This window comes from Mobula hypostoma, chromosome 8 (assembly GCF_963921235.1).
Source record: "Mobula hypostoma chromosome 8, sMobHyp1.1, whole genome shotgun sequence".
NCBI classification, from domain to species: Eukaryota; Metazoa; Chordata; class Chondrichthyes; order Myliobatiformes; family Myliobatidae; genus Mobula; species Mobula hypostoma.
In genome coordinates, this window is record NC_086104.1 from 20,640,337 (window position 1) to 20,661,019 (window position 20,683).

Here is a 20,683-nt window from a genome sequence, read left to right on the forward strand (position 1 = left end):
GTCAGACATGATTTTCCTTTCACAAATCCATGCTGACTTTGTCCGATGATTTCACCGCTTTCCAAATGTGCTGTTATCACATCTTTGATACTGACCCCAGCAGTTTCCTCACCACCGACGTTAGGCTAACCGGTCTATAATTCCCCAGTTTCTCTCTTCCCTCCTTTTTTAAAAAGTGGGGTTACATTAGCCAACAAAATAGTGGAAAAGGAGTGACAATAAGAGAGATCAGAATCAGGTTTATTATCACCGGCATGCGTTGTGAAATTTGTTAACTTAGCAGCAGCTGTACAATGCAATACCTGATGATATAAAATGAATAAATCAATAAAGATTAAAGTAAATATATGTATATTAAATAGATTAAAGATAGTGCAAAACAGAAATAATATATAAAAAAAAAAGTGAGGTGGTGTTAATGGGTTCAATATCCATTTAGGAATTGGATGGCAGAGGGGAAGAAACTGTTCCTGAATCATTGAGTGCGTGCCTTCAAGCCTCTGTACCTCTGTACAAGAGTGCATGTTCTGGGTTATGGGGTCCTTAATAATGGACGCTGCCTTTCTGATGCACCGCTCCTTGAAGATACCATGGATACTACAGAGGCCAGTACCCAAGATGGAGCTGACTAATTTTACAACTTTCGGAAGCTTCTTTCAATACTATGCAGTAGCATTCCACCCCCACCCCCATATTAGACAGTAATGCAGCCTGTCAGAATGCTCTCCATTGTAATTCCATAGAAATTTTCATATGTTTTAGGTGACAAACTAAATCTCTTCAAACGCCTAATGGATAAGATAGAATCCTAGTCAGTTAGAATTTAGTCTGACAATGTACCAACATCACCAGTAAAGGGATGTGAAAGAGGCATCATAGGTTTGCAAGGTGCTATTGCAGATGCCTAGACAGTACCCTTGTACAATCAATGCATACCAGTAGTGGAAGGAGTACCTACAGTACTTCGCGTGATGGATAGGGTGCCAATCAACTGGTCTGTTTTAAGAGTCTTGCAAGTTGCTATGGCTGCACTCATCCAAAGAAATGGAGACTATTCCATCACACCCCTCACTTGCACCTTGGTTTTAATATGCCAAGTGAAGAAATTCACAACTTGGAAGTACAGAGTTTTTGAACAGCTTCTACAGCCAAAGTATTTCTGTGAATAGTCCAGTTGAGTTTCTGGTTAGTGGTGATGATGCTGGGTGAGGGTCAGTAGAAAGTGGTGTCTGCCCGACTGCTCACGCACATAACACTTAGTGGGGGGCCGTTGGAGGGGCACGAACGTGGCTGAAACCTTCCTGAGCAGAGGCACAGCTACACCTTCACCGCACAGTCCCCGCTTTCCAACCCGGCCCCCCTCATAAAAGTCCCAACCCCAGGCGACCACCCCGGCACCTTTACCTGTTCCGCGCTCCTGTTTACAGCGCCCGGCCTCCGCCGCTCTCTGGAAGCCTCGCAGCACCGACAGCTCGAGCTCCAGCAACCCGTCCGTGGCTGCACAAGGTTCCCCCCGGGACTTGGCGCTGCCGCCGTCCCCCGGAGCAGCTCCATGTGCTCCCTCCAGGCGATCTGACAACACGGCAGCCATGACAGCGGAGCGGGGCAGGCTGGGTAAGGCTGAGTGATTGACAGCGGAGGCAGACAGGACAGGGGCGTTGCGAGAGAGTGGTGGCTGGCTGAGACAGGGAAACAGGAGACCTGTGGCTAGGTGAGACCGTGAGAGCAGAGGCAATGCAACAGAATAGACTGCCGGAAGGCTGAGACACTGAGTAGGGGCAGTGCAAGAGAGGAGAGCGGCGGGTGGCTGAGTGGGTGACAGTGCGAAAGAGACAACAGTAGCAATGTAATAAAGAACGAGAGTACGAGTGAGGCGAGAAAGAAATAGCTGGAGCTATTTACAAGAGAAAGGAAAAGGCAGAGCCATGCAAGCGAAGAATTGCAGGAATGATGCACAGGGAGGGGTGCAGTGGGTAAGGAGGAGAGAGGCAGGGACGGGAGTGAGAGCAGGTGTGGTGTTGAACTTCGTTTGCTAATTATTTGCCCATTATTGTTTTCCTGTAATCTGTCTACACTTAGCGTTCACCATCTTCAGCCTCCAATTTGGTATCATTTCTTAATTTCGAAAGCATGTTGATTCCAGAGTCTAAACTGAAGAATAGTGGTCTCAGCATTTATCTTCATTGCTCGCCTTTTTCCTGAGTGAATAGCTCCTCTTTAATTCCACTGTTCTGCCGTCCGTCCTTAAACTTGCTGTCAGTATATTCGGCGCCTTTTCCTCCTCCATGCCACGCTTTCTGGACTTGCTCATTCACATTGGGAGTCCCTTATCGGCTGCTTAATGAAAAGCTAGATTGATTCCACCTCCTGGATTTTCTTTGTCGGCTCCCCGTGACATCTTCAAACGTGCAATAAATTTGGGGAAGTCGTATTTTCATGAAGGCTATTCCTTTTTTTTCTGGTTCTTAATGTAACATTGCTTTCATTAGAGGTTTCATTATTTGCCCTACCACCAGCCTGAAGCTGACTGGCCTCTAATTTGATACAGCCGATTCCAGTTAATTGGGACATATCGGGACACTTTAGACCAACTAGCCAAAGTTTATGGAAATAGTTAAAAGGTTATAAATAGACAAAGACAAACTACCATTGAACTGAAGAACAATTTATGTATTTAAATTGAATGCATAACAAATGAGAACAGTACCGATATCTCTACAGTACTATATAAGTGTATTAGTTCCTAATAATCATCAACAGAGGAATTCATCTGCCGTGTTTTTTTGATTGACTGTAAATAAATGAACAGCACAGACACCTATAGGGGCAGTGCAAGAGAGGAGAGCAGTGGTTGGTGAGGAGACCTTACCCACTGCACCCCCCCCATGCATCATTCCTGCAATTCTTCACTTGCATGCGTCTGTCTGCCTTCTTACAATGCTTTATGATTGTATCCTCCAAATCTTCACTTTCATTGTAAAATTCAAGATGATTGTTGATACCTTTGTAATTTCTGACTTTAAGTAGTGACATAGTTTCATTTCCACTCCCGGTTGTTTCTGGAAACTCCAAGCCTGAATGCTTGAAACAGCAATGAGCAAAACAGTTCCAAATTGTCTTACTACTTATTTCTCGCCAACTAACAGTACAAAAATCTTTGCTTTTTCAATATAAACACATACAACTGACATTATTTTAAAACTCATTGCTCTAAACACCGAGTAGTATTTAATGGCTATGCAAGTGCACACAACTGACGCTGGTGAGAAACTGTCTCAACAGTCTCTTGTCCCAATTAAGTGCCATAGTGTCACAAATAAATGAAGGGAATCCCAGCCATTTTATCGATTAGTTTTTGTTCTTTAAGGGTTATCCCAAATAAATGGCTGCCCCACTTGACCTGATTCATGTATTATGTTTGCTTTCCTCTAGTCATATGATGCTTTATAAATTAATAATAAATTATTCAATTTGTGTAGCAAAACGTCTGCAGTCTTCCTGGGATTCTCTTATAGTGCATCTGGACCAGAGACCCTTTTGTAATTGAAGTGTACTCATTTCATTGTTCGTCATTCAATGTCATGTCCATCTGTTCTGTCTCACTGGTAAGCCATTAAAATAATTAATGTTCTTGTAAATCCCCAATCATTACCTGTCTTGCCTAATGTCCCATTTTCCTTCTTATTCATATTTAGTATTTTATGTCTTCTGAGTTCTTTCAAATTCATTTGTATTCCTTCTGTTCACACACTCCTCTCCATATGTTCTTAAAATATGCCCCAATCTGAAAATATGTAGCCTAAAATATACCTCAATCCTTTGGAACTAGAATTTGAATTGTCACGTCTACCAAGATGCAGGGAAAAGTTGGTCATGCAGATCAGGTCATGACATTGTGCATTGAGTTCAAACAAGGTAAAACATTAACAATGCAGGCTAACATGTAACAACAGCTGGGCTTCATTCATTTAAGGACCCCATGAAAGTTAGTAATTTTTACTTTTTAGTGTAATATGTTTTTCCCACACACTCTAAAAAAATTTAAATGTCACCATTGTTTCACCTAGTTATCAATATTATTGCCCACGTTGATCTATAACTTTCATTCTCAGCCCGTTTTCTCAAATTGATTAACCTGTTTCTCCTTCTAAGTGTCCTTATCTGTTATCACTGTATCGTGTTTCAGTCGTCTCTGCCTCAATGTGTTCCTATGTTTGCTTCCGTTAACTAGTAATAGTTCATTACTAGATCCAGTAGCAAATCCTCCCTCAGTGGGCACATTGGTTTCAAAAGGAATCCTGAGGACATTATAAGAATTCACCCACTTTCCCTATCTCCTCAATCCAATCAATTACTACTCGGGTAGCTGAATTCCTTTATGATTTTTATTGTGTAATTTGCTCATTAACTAATTTGTATTGTCGTCTTTTTCCATTTCATTTCTATTATTACCAGTTTAAGAATTTCAACAGTTTTGCATTTTGACTTACAACCCTATCCTATAACGGCAATTTTTGGTTTGCCAATGATGGAACATAGATTTTTATCCTCTTCAGCCTGTCGGAGGATCGCATTTGTTACTTTAATGGCCAGAAGATTAATTTTATTGAACTGGAAGGAGACCAATCCTCCTACCACATTTCAATGGTTTTCCCAAACTATATCATGTTTAAATTTAGAAAAAATTAGAAGTGACATTTTTGATCCTTCGGTTAAATTTGGAGAGGCTTGGAAACCATTTATTCAACATTTTCATATGATGTAATTTGACCTTTTCCGAATCCTTATTAATTTAAAATATATGAATAGAGGAGTGGAGTTGACAACATTATTGAATGTATTCGATTTAAGATATTGGTCTAGCCTTGTTTTGTTCCATTTGCTTTCTTTTTGGGTTTAGTATTTGTTTTTTTTGTTTTTTTGGGGGGGGGTTTCTTTGCATTTTTTGTTATTTCTTTTTTCTTTACGATCAACTATATTAAGAGTTTGGAAGTCTATTACACCTGTATTATTTGAAGTCTTTTAGGTACATGTTTATCAACAATAAGATTATTCCAATCTCTCTGTATCAATATTGTTATTGTTTATAATTTTGGAAAATTAAAAAGATTAAAAAAAAGAGTAGCAGTTTCAATTCTTGGTGTTGTAGAGTTAATCTGAAAATGAGGGTCTGTTGTCTCGCAACAAGCACTTAAAATGCAAGCTGAAAATTTTCACCTTTTTGTGGAGTTTGCACTTTGTGTGAGTGTAAAAATTCAACAAGGGCTCATCCAGAAATTCAAATGATAAAGATACCTCAGTATTCACAATTTATGATAATCTCTTTTTTTTTCCAATGCTTACACAAGTACAATGAAACAGAAAAAATTGTCCTAGGTCTAAGATTTTGAAAAGGAGAAATGCCAGTTGAGTTTGTTTCCAATTGTTCCCAAATCAGTGGTGAATATGTGGCTATCAGTGAATACACAATTAGCTTGGCAAGTACTGTCTTTCTGTCTTTTGCTGTCATGATGCCTTCCACCATTTTGTGATCCATACATACACATGAAGAATGGTCACCCAGTAGGGGATCTGGAATATTAGAGTTGGGGGAGAAAAGGGGGCCTTTCCTAGTAAGCTGCTGGTGACTAGTGGTGTTCCGCAGGAGCAGGTGTTGAATCCAAGCAACACACACAAAATGCTGGAGGAACTCAACAGGCCGGGGAGTATCTATGGAAAAGAGTACAGTCAACATTTTGGGCCTGGACCCTTCATCAGGACTGGAGAAAAAAAAAAGATGAAGGGTCTCGGCCCGAAATATTGACTGTAGTCTTTTCCATAGATGCCGCCTGGCCTGCTGAGTTCCTCCAGCATTTTGTGTGTGTCGTTTGGATTTCCAACATCTGCAGATTTTCTCATTTGTGGTTGGTGTTGAGTCTGTTACTTCTCGCATTATTTGTTAATGATCTGGATGACAGGGTTGATGGCCTTGTGGCCAAGTCTGTGGATCATACAAAGATAGGTGGAGGGGCAGATAGTGTTCAGGAAGCAGCGAGTCTGCACGAGGTTAGATTAGGAGAATAGGCAAAGTGGCAGATGGAATACAGCATAGATAGGTGTATGGCCATGCAAGTTGATAGAAAGAATTAGAAGGGTAGGCTATTTTCTAGATGGGGAGGAAATTCAGAAATCAAAGGGGCAAAGAGACTTACGAGTCCTGGTGCAGGATTCCCCAAAGGTTAACTTGCCGGTTGAGTTGGTAGTAATGAAGGCAAATGCAACCTTAGCATTCATTTCAAGTGGACAAAAATATAAAAGCAAGGATATAATGCTGAGGCTTTATAAGGTATTGGTCAGACCACAGTTGGAGTATTGTAAGCAGTTTTGGGTCCACACCTAAAAAAAATGTGCTGGCATTGATTGGAGAGGGGTCCAGAGGTTTATGAGAATGACCATGGGAATTAAAATTTAACACACAAGTAGCATTTGATGGCTCTGGACTTGTGCTCGGTGGAGTACAGAAGAATGGGGGTGGCGGGGCATCTAATTGAAACCTACCGATTATTGAAAGGCCTATACAGAGTGGATGTGGAGAGGATGTTTCCGATCATGGCAGAGGCTAGCATCAGAGGGCACAGACTCAGAGTAGAAGGATGTCCCTTTAGAACAGAGGTGAGTTGGAATTTCTTTAGCCAGAGTGTGGCGAATTTGTGGAAATCATTGCCATAGATGGATGTGAAGGCCAAGACATTGGGTCTATTTACAGAGAAGGCTGATAGTTTCTTAATTATTAAGGGCACAAAAGGTTATGGGGAGAAGGCAGGTGAATGGGGTTGAGAGGAAAAGTAAATCAGCCATGATTGAATGGTGGAGCAGACTGCACAGGTTGAATTCTGCTCCTATGTTTTATGGTACGTACACATAGGACTACTTTAAAAAAAACACACAATTACATTTAAGTGACGTAAACACGAGGAATTCTGCAGATACTAGAAATTCAAGCAACACACATCAAATTTGCTAGTGAATGCAGCAGGCCAGGCAGCATCTCTAGGAAGAGGTACAGTCGACGTTTCGGGCCGAGACACTTCGTCAGGACTAACTGAAGGGTCTCGGCCCAAAATGTCCTTACTAGCTCTTCCTTCAGTTAGTCCTGACGAAGGGTCTCGGCCTGAAACGTCCTTACTAGCTCTTCCTTCAGTTAGTCCTGATGAAGGGTCTTGGCCCGAAACGTCGACTGTACCTCTTCCTAGAGATGCTGCCTGGCCTGCTGTGTTCACCAGCAAATTTGATGTGTGTTCCATTTAGGTGACATTCAGTACATCCTTAGGATGTAGCAAAGCACTTTACTTCATTAAATTACTATAGAAGTATAATCATAGGTATTAGATAAATCCAAAATGTATCTCTCAAACAGAAATTGGGAAACCGGAAGCATCACAGCATGGTATGGCAACTGTTGTGCCTAAAATCACAAGAAATTGCAGGGTTGTGAACGCAGCCCAAGCCATCACAAAAACTAGCCCCCTCTCCTTTGCTTCTGTCCGCACTTCCCACCACCTGGGGAAGCGGACAACATAATCCAGGACCCCCACCAACCCCTGCAGAAATTTTAAGTAGTGACAATGGAGGCCTTCTATATCTGCCTCCAAGATTTAGAGTTTTGTCCAAAAGGCAGTATCTAGATGGTGCAGAGGCTCGTTGTTTATGGTGTCAAGTATCAGGCTAGATTGAATGTTCAACTCGCAGATTAGTGGCACTGCAGCTGGAGCATCATCACTGAAGGACCTATAAAACACAGTGAGTCACCATCTTCTGGAAATGAGAACACAACACTGGAGGGAAATTAAAATTGCCTTAAAATCTGTTCTGTTAAGAAGTGAATTTTCGAAGCACCTCCAACAGGGATTATTTATGCATTAGAGTTCAGTTTGAATTGAATTTCTGCACCAAAGGTTTAACAACATAGAAGAAAAAGAACTATTTATTAATATGACAACATCTTCCTTTAAAAGTTAAAGATCTTTTTATTGGTATGTTACTGTATTTTTTTCACTGATGATTCATATTAATCTAGATTTGAAATCAAAAAACTTTCTGAATTAATGTACAACATCAAATTGGCAGAAATGTTTAACAGCAAGTCAGTAAGGTTTTTTTATTGTGAGGAGTATAGAGTATAAGGTGGGGAAGTTCAGGTGCTATGTCCCAGGCAAGGTGAGACTGCTACTATAGAGGGGAATAAACAGTCAGCGTTTTGGGGCAAGACTCTGTCTTGAAGATAGGTTCCTGCCTAGTTGATGCAAAAGGCCAGAAATGCCAGTCAATGATGAACACTCAATGTTTATTTCTAAAACATTTAGTGGGTTAGAGTATATGAGATCCATCAACATCAGCTAATTTTCCAGTGGACCAATTATATAATTGATTACAGCATTCCAATGTTCTTCTTCTAAGTAAATTTGTTGAAAGAACCAAGCAATTGTTTGGACAAGTCCTTCTGTCTCTGAACGCAGGAATTTTTAAAAAAACTTTTATAACAACTATTATTTCAAATTAATCAGATTTCCAAATTAAGTACAAACTACATGAGAGGGATAGTTAAAATATGATATTTAAAAAGTTTCTCCTTCCCGTAAGTATTTGAGTGAATTATTGCTTTCACTCAGAGAAACTGAATCAGAATCATAAACACAAAATAAACTGCAGATGCTGGGGTCAAAGCAACACTCACAACATGCTGGAGGAACTCCGACCTGCTGAGTTCCTCCAGCGTGTCGTAACTGAATCAGAATACTAGTATTACAACATAGCAGGACCAGTCTACGCTAGTTGTCAGCACAATCCCATTCCCCACTTATTTCCATGTAACCTATTCTCTTTCAAATGCTGATCAACATTTAAGAGACTCTTAGATAGTCCCCCTGATGAAAGAGAAATTGAGGACCATGTGGGAAGGGTTAGATTAACCGTGCTTACTGTTCTATCTTCCCCTGATTCTCCAATCACTCATTAGTATCAATTTACAGAGGATATGGGGGGAAAATGGAGCAACCAGGGAAACCCATGTAGTCACAGGGAGAATGTACAAACATTCATAAGGAACACTTGAGATGGGGGTTAAACCTGGGTCCACAGGACTATGTGGAGGTCAGTGCTACCCAAGAAGCAAAAAACGGTTGAGGATAATGGAACCCAACTCCACCCCAGACCATTTATTTTTTGTCTTCTACCAATTCCATCTGCCATCACCCACACATTCCTCCCACTAGGTCCGATCCCTTTCCACTCTGTTCTCACCCACCTCTCCACCTTCCGCTCCTATCAGACTCCATCATCAGCTGCCCTTTGCTGCTTCCACCTGTCATCCCAGCCTCTGTCACCATTTCTACTTTTCACTCTTCCATCTGCCTATCCCTCCTCCTCACCTGCATCAACTCATTGTCTGTCAGCTCATACTCCATCTCGTCACCATTTTATATTGCCCATCTCCCAATATCTTTCAGTCTGGATTGGGGGGGGGGGGTCTCAACACAAAACATTAACCATTTCTCACCATAAATCTCCACTTCCTCCAGCAGTTTTTTTCTGTGTGTGCCTGATTCCAGCATCAGCAGTGTCTTGTAACTGTCTGAGAGCTAGGATGACTCCGCACAGGCAATGGCTTCTAATCTCTGATGCTTAACTGAAGGAATAGAGAATACTTTTGCCTTAAGGGCCAGTCATTTTTCACTGGTGCCACTTAAATTTCAGATAGTCACAAAAAAGACTAATTTCTCTTTTGTGAAAGCATTGACTTTGTCCTGTTACATGCTGCCAAAAAGGGACCTATATATATCAAAAAGAAATAATTAGACGAGTAAATTCTCAATGAATGTAAATCAGAATGAATAAACAATTCGCTGTATTGACATTCATTAGACAAAATTTCCTTATAAAGCACGTGTTCAGGAATAAACAGTTTATAGGTATAGCAAATTTTAATTTGCCAATATTTCAGGATGAAACTGTGCATCAGGAGAAAGGATGTAGAGGGAAGATTAGCAGTACAAAGAGCTCTTTATACGAGGCAAATTTCCTTTCCACTCCCAAACACCTTCCGTCTTGTCCTCCTTCCCCCCCCCACCCACAACACACAGATACTGCTTGAGCACTGAGCTCCAATAGTTTGATTTTTTACTCCATATTCTAGCCTTTGCAGTCACTTATTTTAATGTTTTTTGTCAATACACAAAGCCACCCTTTGGATCCAACTGTCCACACTTTTGCCACTCCCAGTAGATACCATAACCAGAAGGGGGAAAAAATTATGTTTTTATGTTCCACATTCCTCAAAGCCCATCTTGGATATATACTGTGATCACAAAATCACTATAAAAGACATCTTGTAAAAGCTTTTCCATACTTGTCCTAGCTTTATGCTGTAAATAAAGCTTCCCTGAGACCAGTAAAAACTGATCCATCCAATCTCTACTTTATTTCCAAACACAGCCAATATTATGTTTTGCTATACAAATACCATTTATTAAAACATGATAATCTACAAGTACAAAAGTGTAGTATTAATTAACTACAGAAGTAGTCAAAATAGAGAATACCATTTTTTTTTTGATATTTCAATACTGAAGGAATTCTCATTATAGATGCAAAATCAGTTAGCATTTCCAAATAATTTATTTTTATATCACTGGTCTGAAAAAGCATTTTATTTTGTGCAGTTAATCTTCCATCCATTAAGAGAGTAATGTCAGTCCTGATACTATCAATGTGTAATTGTTAGATTAGTGCATTGATTTGCAAGAATCCATGTATAGGCAGGTACAATGATGTCAGTGCAGTTATTAACCTGTGTGACAGGTCATTGAGCCTTGAATAACTGGAAGATGGAACTTACTGGGTCAAGTACAAATAGAGAACATTACCAGTTCCTATGAAAGTGAGATTAGGGGAAGCTCCTTTGCATAGAACCAAGAGCTTCAAGATCAGAAGGAACCAACAATCAATAAGGCTAACTTTAAAATGTTAAAATATTTGTACGCTTCCTGCATCTCTATGTTATCCAATGGACCCTAGGCTGTTAGAGGACAGAAATTGTTTTAGAGCTCTGTAGCTATGCAGGAAGAACCCTTAAGTCCATAAATAAAAGTTGTTGAACAATACAACAAGATTTCATAGAGGCCAATTCCTAAGTGGAGAGACATCTTGATACTGATATGTGCCAAATTAAAATCTCCATATTATGTTTCTCAGACCACTCTTCCTGATTTGATACATGAATAAGCCATTATTTGTCATGAATGGCTATTATTTTTTTTTGGCTTTCTGAACTGATAGAAAGTAGTCTGCTTTGCTTTCATTGCACAATTTCAGAAAGAACACACTAAAAAGCTGTGCATTTGCCTTCCTGAAACTGACACTTGTAAAATGTCAGATTACAACAGCTCATCTTCAGGACATTGGTGGGTAAGTCGTACATAGAAATCAAATTTATACACATCCAACCCAAATCGATAATGTAGATATGCAAAACCATTGCTTCCAATAACTCCTGCCAGGGCTACAAGCTCTAAGGAGTGGTTATTTAAGTGGCAATTCCACAGCAACATAGCAACTTGAATCACTTGAGAAATGTCATGATGCCTTGTCAGGGAACACCAGACCCAAATCCAATTACATTTCTCCAGTTTTGATGCAGTGCTGTGAGATTCATTCAGCCAGGCTACACAATATACACTTACCCCTAATCCATTTGTCTGTACCTGAACATTCGCTCTGTACCTAACTTCTTCCAGCATTACTTAAACAACATCAACCTGAAACACAAGCTCAGTTTCACTCACTACAGGTGTTGAATATTGCCAGAATGTTGTTTTGTAAATTTAATTCCAATTGTTAATGGAAATATATATTATTGACTACTCCCATTAGCTCTTTGCTCCGTTTGAGTATTTAACTCTGCTTTTCCATAAATCTCAAACTTTAGTACAGTTATTACATTCTTATAGCTACTTTTTGTTTACTAAATGTTAAAAATCAGCAGGTTGAACTAATACAACAGTGCAGTCACTATAATGTGTACGATTATAAAAAGTCAAACATTAATGCAAGGCTTCACAATACAGGACAGTAGGACGAATCCAATGAAAATAGGTGTTTTTTTTTAAATGTGATAAGTTTCCTCAGATTTCCAGAGAACCTGTTTACCAACCACCAAGCAGTACCCAGAAAAAATGTTTGATGATCTAAGAGCCTCTTAGGATCTGAACCTTGTGAAAAACTGAACCCTACTACTCAAGAAGATTGGCAGTAATATACCTATCATTTTGAAAAATCTAAAAACAATAATATTCCAGTTGTTGGCTAGATTGTTGGTGTAAGGCTACATTTTAAGAATGCACTATTTTGATACTTGCGGTTTCAAAACTCCAGAGTCCAATATGTATTCATGTGAACCAAAGTAAGTTATATTTATTAAAAAATGTATTTAAGACTCATCATAAAAACATTCATGAATTCAGTAATTAACAGTACTGTTAACGTACCAGTAATCAATCGTAGCTGAATAGAATGTTCATTTATCTTTTATTGAAGTTACAGAAGTTTGTAGAAATTGAATATGAGCAATGAATATGGCCAAATGTTTTATCCAAGGGATAGGAGTAGGGGTAGAGGGATGGAGGAGGTGGTGGGCTATCAAACCTAAGATCTGTGTTTATTTAAATAAGCGAAGTATCTATCAGGATGACAATATATTCCTGGTTACAACTGTCCTCTAACGGTCAACTGAAATTAACATTCGGTAAACGTTCTAATGTATTCCCTTATATCAGTGATTTATCATTTTGTCATCAGTGTATACATGAACAATTTTTCCAAACATACCATGTAGTGGTTATGTCACAATTGAAAAATAAAAGCACAAAAAAGTTTACACTCTTTTACAGGTAAATAAAAGATCATATTGATTTAAACAGTTTTACCTTTAAGGGCATAGCATAGTTCAATTTTATTACCTATTACATAATTAGCTTCTTACATACAAATATTGACAGATTTTGGCTTGTGCTTCAAAGCCTTTTGAGTCTTTCAAGTCCATACAATGCAGATCATAGTTTGACATCACTTGGGGAGTGGTCTCTGCTACTGCCGGCTCGTTCTTCACCCTCTGATATGGATTCTACTTCACCTCTCGCAGCCCCTTCACTTTTCTCCACCATCTCATCATACTCTGGCTCGAGGCCCTCTGGGCAGGGGAGCTTTAACAACTCTTCACGTAATTGCGTAGTATGACGCTGTAAGATAATTAGCAGACAATTAGTAACAAAGTTTGTGATTGATAGTGTGTATTCTTTCTAAAAGATTCTCATAAAAAGTCAAATGCTTAAGTGAATTTCTGAAGGTCCATTAATATAATTGAGACCACTATGAAAATGCTGCTCAATTTGTTTGAAAGGGACATAAATGACTTAGATTGGTAGTGATAGAATTGGAACCAGGCTGAAGTCCTGCCATTGTCTGTAAGGAGATGGTACATTCTGTCTGAGATAGTATGGATTTCCACTGGGTGCTCTGGTTTTCTCTCACATCCTAAAGATGCATGGGTTAGTAGGTCAATTGGCCACATGGGTGTAATCGGGCAGCACAGGCTCGTTGAACCAGAAGGACCCGCTACTGTGCTATAGCTGTCAAAAAAAAGTTGAGCAGGGCAGTGGGTGCAGCTGGCAAAGTTTCTACCTCACAGGCCCAGCAACCTGGACCTAAGGCAGAAACCTGTGGGTTCAATCATGATCTCTGGTGGTGCACGAGTTTGCATGTTCTCTTTGTGAATACATGCATATCCTCACATGCTCCAGTTTCCTCTCACATCCTGAAGGTGTCTGAGTTAATAGGTCATGGTGAATTTTCCCTGTTGGGGGCGGGGGGGAGAGAAAGAGTCACCACGTGCTGGAATCTAGAACCACAGCAATTTTTGAAAGATTTCAGCAGCCAAATCAGGATTTGTGGGTCCATCCCTCTGCAAATGGTGTTTAGGCACTCAATTCTTTCAGATTTCTGTAAATTATCGAGTGCAACGCGACAGTTTATCTAGGATCTGGGGAGAAATGATGGGAATGCGGGGAAATAATGGGATATATGTAAGTGGATGCTTGGTGTGGACATGGTTGAGTGAGGGGGCCCGTTTTCATGCTGTTTTACTCTAATGGCAAAGACAATATTTTACTCTGCATACATCAGCGGTTTTATTGCTAAATTTAAAAATTCCTCAATGCTGTCAAAATTCTTACCTCCCAGAAGCCCTACCCTCACCAATCCATGCTGACGTCCCCCTATTCCCCCTAATTGCAGTTCATATTCATACTCTTCCCTCTTTTGTGGAGCACTGGTTGTAGCTCAGCTATTTTAATTAATCACAAAAATTAATCATACACTTGTATTTTGTATCGCATCAATAATGTTAATCTTCCTAATCTAGGTTTTCCTTTAATTGAAAATGCAAGCTTTAGTCCCATATAAACAATATAACTTTTACTTAAATAATCTGAACACTTGGCTTAGTATTTTTCAGCTACCGAAGCACGAAGATAACCAAGTCACTAATTAGTCATTAGACTGATTCAAATGGTATGCTTTGACCTAGAAGTGTTGTAATTTTTGGCTAAATCTCAAGTAATTGAACTAAACTAGTGAAGTTTCTCCTTGATGACTGAATTCGTTATGCAATAAACACAAGAAGGTTTTGCTTGATGCACAAATAACCACTTTCCTGAACTTTACCTTCAAGGCAGCTGCATGATGTGACATTGTCCTGCCAACACGCTTGTCACTGCTGTACTGTTGGATGTCAGCAATCCACTCTTCACACTGGGCCATTACCTCGGCTCTCTTCAAGTAAAAATGTTTGTGTATCACCTAGAACAGAAAACCAAAGGAAATAACAGTATAGCACAGTGCATGCGCCCCATGTGCTCCTCCTACGTATCATCCATATCCCCCTATTTCTCTCATATTGTGCCCATCTGAAAGCCTCAAACTTCACCAAACCACCTGATTCCACTACTACGCCTCATGACCTATTCTAGTCATCTGCCACTGTTTAAAAAAATAATTGGCCTCCTTTTAACCTCCCCCTCTAACCTTAAAAACAATTCCTCTGGTGTTTGACATTTCTACATCGGGGAAAAGATTCTGATTCTGACTGTCAAGCACTAATATCACTAGCACAGTTGTGCTTCAACATCAATAGTTAGTGTTTTTGCTCTTAGGTGGCCAGTTTGTCCCGCTCCAGACACTTCCGCGGATGCTTCAGTGTAGTATTGAGGAAGCTCTGTACTAATGGTTTCTTCCTGTTAAGACATCAAAACTAGGGCCTGTCTACCATCATGGGTAGATGTAGAAATAACCTTGTCATATTATTCTTAAATTCAGACTGCTCTCCTTGCCGGTTTGATCGATATATAGCCAACACTCGTAAATGACAAAATAATTACATTGCAGTTTGTGGATCTTGCTGTGCAAACCCTAGCTGCCGCATTCCTACACCACAACAATTACAATACTTCGATAGTACTTGATTAATAGTGTATTAGGATATCCTCAGGTTACGAAAGGAATAAATTGTTTTAATGTATCACTAGCAATCTACACGTTATGCTATTCTATAATGAGGAATTTCACTGCAAGAGGCAAGGCACTGCGAAACAAACAAACAAAACAGGTGGTACAGATGGAGTGCACATTCCCTATTATTTAATTAATGTTTTATTGTTGGGATAGTTGCTTTCAATTTACCAGGGAAATTACTATAATCGCATAAGATCCATCATGAAGACATGTTTTTAGCAAGTTCCCAGTATTTTTAATGAAGTCAAGATTTTTTTTGCAATATTGGGAAAAATAAGTTCAACAAAAAGCTTTGCTAATTTATTGGCTTCCTTTTTCCTCTTCCTCACCTTACATTTTCTTCAAATGAGACACATCAACAAGAAAATACAACATATTGCACACGTTACCAGTCTGACTTGAACAGTCTTAGTAATGTGCTTCACCCAGCAAAAGCCATTATCTGCTAGAGATGCACCGAGAAAAGTGGTCAAGGAAAAAACAACCCCTCTCCACCTCCCAGGTGTTCCTTCTGTACTAGGTGCTGCATACAGTACTTGATTTGCTCAATCAATTGACTTCTTGATCATCGAACTGTTGGGAAAAGATGTTGTTTATAAACTACTACTACTGCTGCTGCTTCCATAAACCATCATACAAAACATGGAACAACGATCTTCATCGAAGCGAGAAATCTACTTGCACAGCTATTAACAGTTACAGTAGAGATGGTAACTTTGGTTAAAATGGGACATTGACAAGATGCAGAGCTGGGCTGAGAAGTGACAGATGAAGTTCAGCCTGGGAATCTGTGTGCAGTAATTTATTTTGGACGGCGGAATTTGAAGGCAGAATGCAAGTTAATGGCAGGATTCCCGTCAGTGTGGAGAAACAGAGGGATCTTGGGGTCCACGTCGACAGATCCTTCGAAGTTTCTGTTTCCTTAGTCGGAGGACAAGAGTTCAAGAGCTACAAGGAAATTTTGCAGCTCAACAAAACCCTGTGTTCTGATTGCCTCATTACAAGAAAAATGTGCAAGCTTTAGGGAAGTTGCAGAGGAATTTTAGATTGGACAGCATGCCTTGAGGATAGCTTGATTGAGCTAGTGTGAAGGAGGGTGAGAGGTGACTTGATAGATGTGTGCAAGATGACGAGAAGCATAGATCACGTGGATAACCAGAGATTTTTTCCAGGGTGCGAACGAGGGAGCATAATTTTAAGGCAATTGGAGGCAAGTATGTGGGGATGTCAGAAGTTTGTTGTGTTTTTTTTACTCAGCAAGTGGTGGGTGCATTAAATGTACCGCCGGGGTGGTGGCAGAGATATAGGGACATTCAAGAAAATCTTAGACAGGCACATAGATGATAGAAAACTGGAGGGCTATGTCAGAGAGAAGGATTAGATTGATCTTTGTGTAGGTTATAAGGTTGGCACAACATTGTGGACTGAAGAGGTCTGTACTATGCTGTCATGTCCTATGTTCTGTTCTAAAGTGACCTAAAGTCAGTAGAAATAAACTACTTGTACCTATTTTTGAGATGCCTTCAACAAAACATTAGTTAATTAGCTCCTATCCTGTATTCGAAAGAAAGGTAGAATAAGTTCACATAAAATTGATTGTTACATTCTCACTTGATGACTTGAAACTCTTTCCCTCTCTTAACTACAAGATCAATATACAAACCTACTGCAAGAAAAATGTGATGTTGATCAACTTTTAATATCATCTCAATGTCCCAAAGAGGGGAAAAAAACACACTGGAATACAATAGAAATTGAAGGTAGCTGTTTGATGGAAGAATTGATGTCCAAAGACCAACTTGAAAAAGTTTCTACAAAATTCTTTAATCATAAAGGCCAAATATAATTGACTCTATGAAACTGTCAGAACACGTGCTGCAGATAATCAGATTTCAGAATTGATCTTTTCACAAGGCTAAGACATTGAATCTCACTCAAGGCAAAAAAAAAATGCCTGTTCAAATCTTCATTTGCTTTAGAGGTCATTGACATGCTTGTTCTCAGCCTACCTGGAATTAATTTGAAATATATTACCATTTACAATTAGAAGCAAATTATCTTTTTTTTTAAGTTATCCCCTCCTCAATAAATATGACTTGCTTCCACTGCAACTTTGGAGGTTCTGACATTGATAGTGAACCCAACGTGGGTATGATACTCTTCCACCGATGAGGTAGGTAGTGTCTGACAGGGTAATTTGTGAGATGGCATATTCCTACTGGTATTTACATATGACTTCCAAGTGCTTCTTGAGGTTAATACAATTGCATAAGTCCCTTCTCTACTTTGAGCAGCCAGATTACCAGGAATCAACAGGAATACAGCATTTTTTCATGGAGGCTTGGCTATAGTCAAATCTTTTCCGCTGTCTACCTGACAAAGCTCAGAACAGTGTCTGCAAGGAATCTAGCATCAGACATGCAAATGACATGGTCTGCCCAACGAAGCTGACTGAATGTACAGTATACTAAGGTCTCAGTGCCAGATACTTACTGGTTTGCTCAGCTTTCCAATAAGTTTGGAGGTTAGTATTCATTAAGCAGACAACAATATAAAAGTAAGGATGTACTGCTGAGGCTTTAAAAGATGCTGGTCAGACCTCATTTTGTAATATTGTGAGCAATTTTGGGTCCCATATCGAAGGAAGAATATGTTGGCCTTGGAGAACGCGCAGAGAAGGTTCACAAGAATGAGCCCAGGAATGAATCCTAGGGCACAGCCTTGGATTAAAGAAATGTTCCCTTAAAATTGAGACAAGGAGGAATTTCTTCAGTCAAAAGGTGGTGAATCTGTGGAATTCATCACCACAGAGGGTTGTGGAGGCCAAGTTATTGGGTGCACTTAAGACAGAGGGTGTACTTAGCCTCTTGGTCGGTAAGGGTACGGGTTTGGGGGAAAAAAATCCACACAGAATGGCAGAGCAAGCTGGACGGGCTGAATAGCTTCATTCTGCTCCTGGTCTTATTTTATGGAGACGTGCCATCTCTTTATTGCCTAGACTTACTTACAGATGGTCTCAAACTTGACAGTGATTAACTTCAGCACAACCCCACAGACTCATTGCTCGCATTTGAAAAGAGGAGGATATTCTAAGGAGCATGCTGCAATCAAAACCATCTTCAAGAGGGGAGATATTTGACAGTGATTACTGCAAAGGCATCTCCCTGCTATTCTCCAAGGGGAAATTTACTGTTTGGGTTTTTCCTCAACGATTTACCCCCAGCACTCAAACACATTCTATGCTGAAATCAATAATCCTCCTCTAGTTATACAAGACAAAATAAGGAGTTCTCTCACATGTTCGTTCAAATATGTCTGCTATTTCTTGCATTTCTATAACCTCCATCTCCTTTGCAATTTGGGAACTTTAAAGTCTGATTACCCTCTAAATAAGATTCCAGATGGCAATACTTTATCCATGTATAAGCAACATCTCGCTTTTTAAGATTCACTTTGGCGAGTTCCTTTAATCTTTGGAACAAGGTAGAAAATACCATTGCCATGCCAATCAACATTTGGAATCAACTTCTTGAAAAACACAGCAACTATTACGGACAATGACTCACCAATAAAACTTATAAGACAATTGACACAGCCCTTCTTCAAAGTTGTCTTTAAACTCAAAGAATACAATCCAGATCACACCCACTGACTCCCTTGGTTGTGACACTGTGTGTAACAGTTTCACATCCATGCAACTTCCCGGTGCTTATCCTTTTGCACTTTCGTAAGGCAGGAATCAAAGTCACCTAGCAACCATCTCAAATCATGTTTGAGAAGCTTAATAAACAATTCCATTTCATAAAATTAAATTATCCTCAGTTCAAAAATTGCTTACTTAAAGGTTCAAATGTTCTGCTGCCACTTCTATAAATTTGTTCTGTCAATTATTCAAAAAGGATTCTTTTTATGTTGAATATCTTTCAGGGCATTTTGTTTTAGCAAAAACAATTCTGAAACTGTTCCATTCTCCTGAGACCAAATTTAAGAGGACTCACTCAGAGCATTGATATTCTCTGGAAGGTTATTGGTCATAAAATATAAAAAAAATAACAGCTTCATAAGTGGTTTGAACCAAATTAACACTGGCTGATAAATGTGTCTGAATATCAATATCAATGAAGTCATTTCAATTGCACTGATTATTTGGCTTGAGTATAGTTCAATTTCCGGCAGGTATGGCTCGTCAGCCTTGGATGGCAGCCCACCTAGAAGAAAAACTCTGATTTTAAACTTCCACTGCCTTGCAGCCATACCCACTCATGGGAAAGGCTTCAAGAGTAAACGCTAAGGAAGAAATCCGGAGCCGGGGTCCCTAAGGCAGTTTGATGATGTTTACAAATTCACTCTGGCCGTTCCCTTGGACTATATCAGTGACGTGGAGAGGGGGAACCCACTGCATGGACAACAACTGGTTCTTCAAATCTGTCCCGCCCAGGCTTGTGCCCTGGAGAGGACCCAGTCCACCAGAGACGTAAACCCATGATCCCCTGGGATCGACAGCTGCCCACTATGGTTCAATTGAAATACTTTTAAAATTTGCTTGCAATTTATTTACAACTGAGTTCAAAAAAATCAGTTTCTGATTTAAAACCAGTATTGATGCAATCACATGATGTTTTCATATAAATGCTGAAATCCAAGTTAAATTTAAAGTGATTAAAATTGGTAAATAATTTTTTGAAGGTTCATATAAAGTACAAAGTACACTTATTAACAAAATATGTATTACAAGGCGATTCATCTCCTTACAGGCAGCCACAAAACAAAGAAACCCAATAGAATCCATCCCCTCCCCTTTCTGCTTTCCACAGGGATCGCTCCCTATGCGACTCCCTTGTCCATTCGTCCCCCCCATCCCTTCCCACCGATCTCCCTCCCGGCACTTATGCGTGTAAGCGGAACAAGTGCTACACATGCCCTTACACTTCCTCCCTCACCACCATTCAGGGCCCCAGATAGTCCTTCCAGGTGAGGCGACACTTCACCTGTGAGTTGGCTGGGATGATATACTGCGTCCGGTACGGCCTTCTATATATTGGCGAGACTCGACATCGGCTGGGAGACCGTTTCACTGAACACC

The 20,683-nt window shown here is 39.8% G+C and overlaps 2 protein-coding genes across 7 annotated transcripts in view; both read right to left on the minus strand.

Moving 5' to 3' along the window:
* Nucleotides 1–1,605, minus strand: part of ttc27 (tetratricopeptide repeat domain 27) — a 299,781-nt gene extending 298,176 nt beyond the window's left edge. For both annotated transcript variants that reach the window (XR_010018883.1, XM_063055545.1), the window contains exon 1: nucleotides 1,405–1,605. Coding sequence is in view for 1 of the 2 variants with exons in the window: in XM_063055545.1 (XP_062911615.1) it covers nucleotides 1,405–1,591 (187 nt within the window). In the remaining variant the exon portion in view is untranslated. The remainder of the gene's footprint in view (nucleotides 1–1,404) is intronic.
* Nucleotides 1,606–10,488: 8,883 nt separating this feature from the next.
* birc6 (baculoviral IAP repeat containing 6) overlaps nucleotides 10,489–20,683 on the minus strand; it is a 279,832-nt gene continuing 269,637 nt past the window's right edge. For all 5 annotated transcript variants that reach the window (XM_063055540.1, XM_063055544.1, XM_063055543.1 and 2 more), the window contains 2 exons: nucleotides 14,755–14,889; nucleotides 10,489–13,271 (listed from right to left, as the gene is read on the minus strand). In XM_063055540.1, the coding sequence (XP_062911610.1) occupies nucleotides 13,086–13,271; nucleotides 14,755–14,889 (321 nt within the window). In that variant the 3' untranslated portion in view covers nucleotides 10,489–13,085. The remainder of the gene's footprint in view (nucleotides 13,272–14,754; nucleotides 14,890–20,683) is intronic.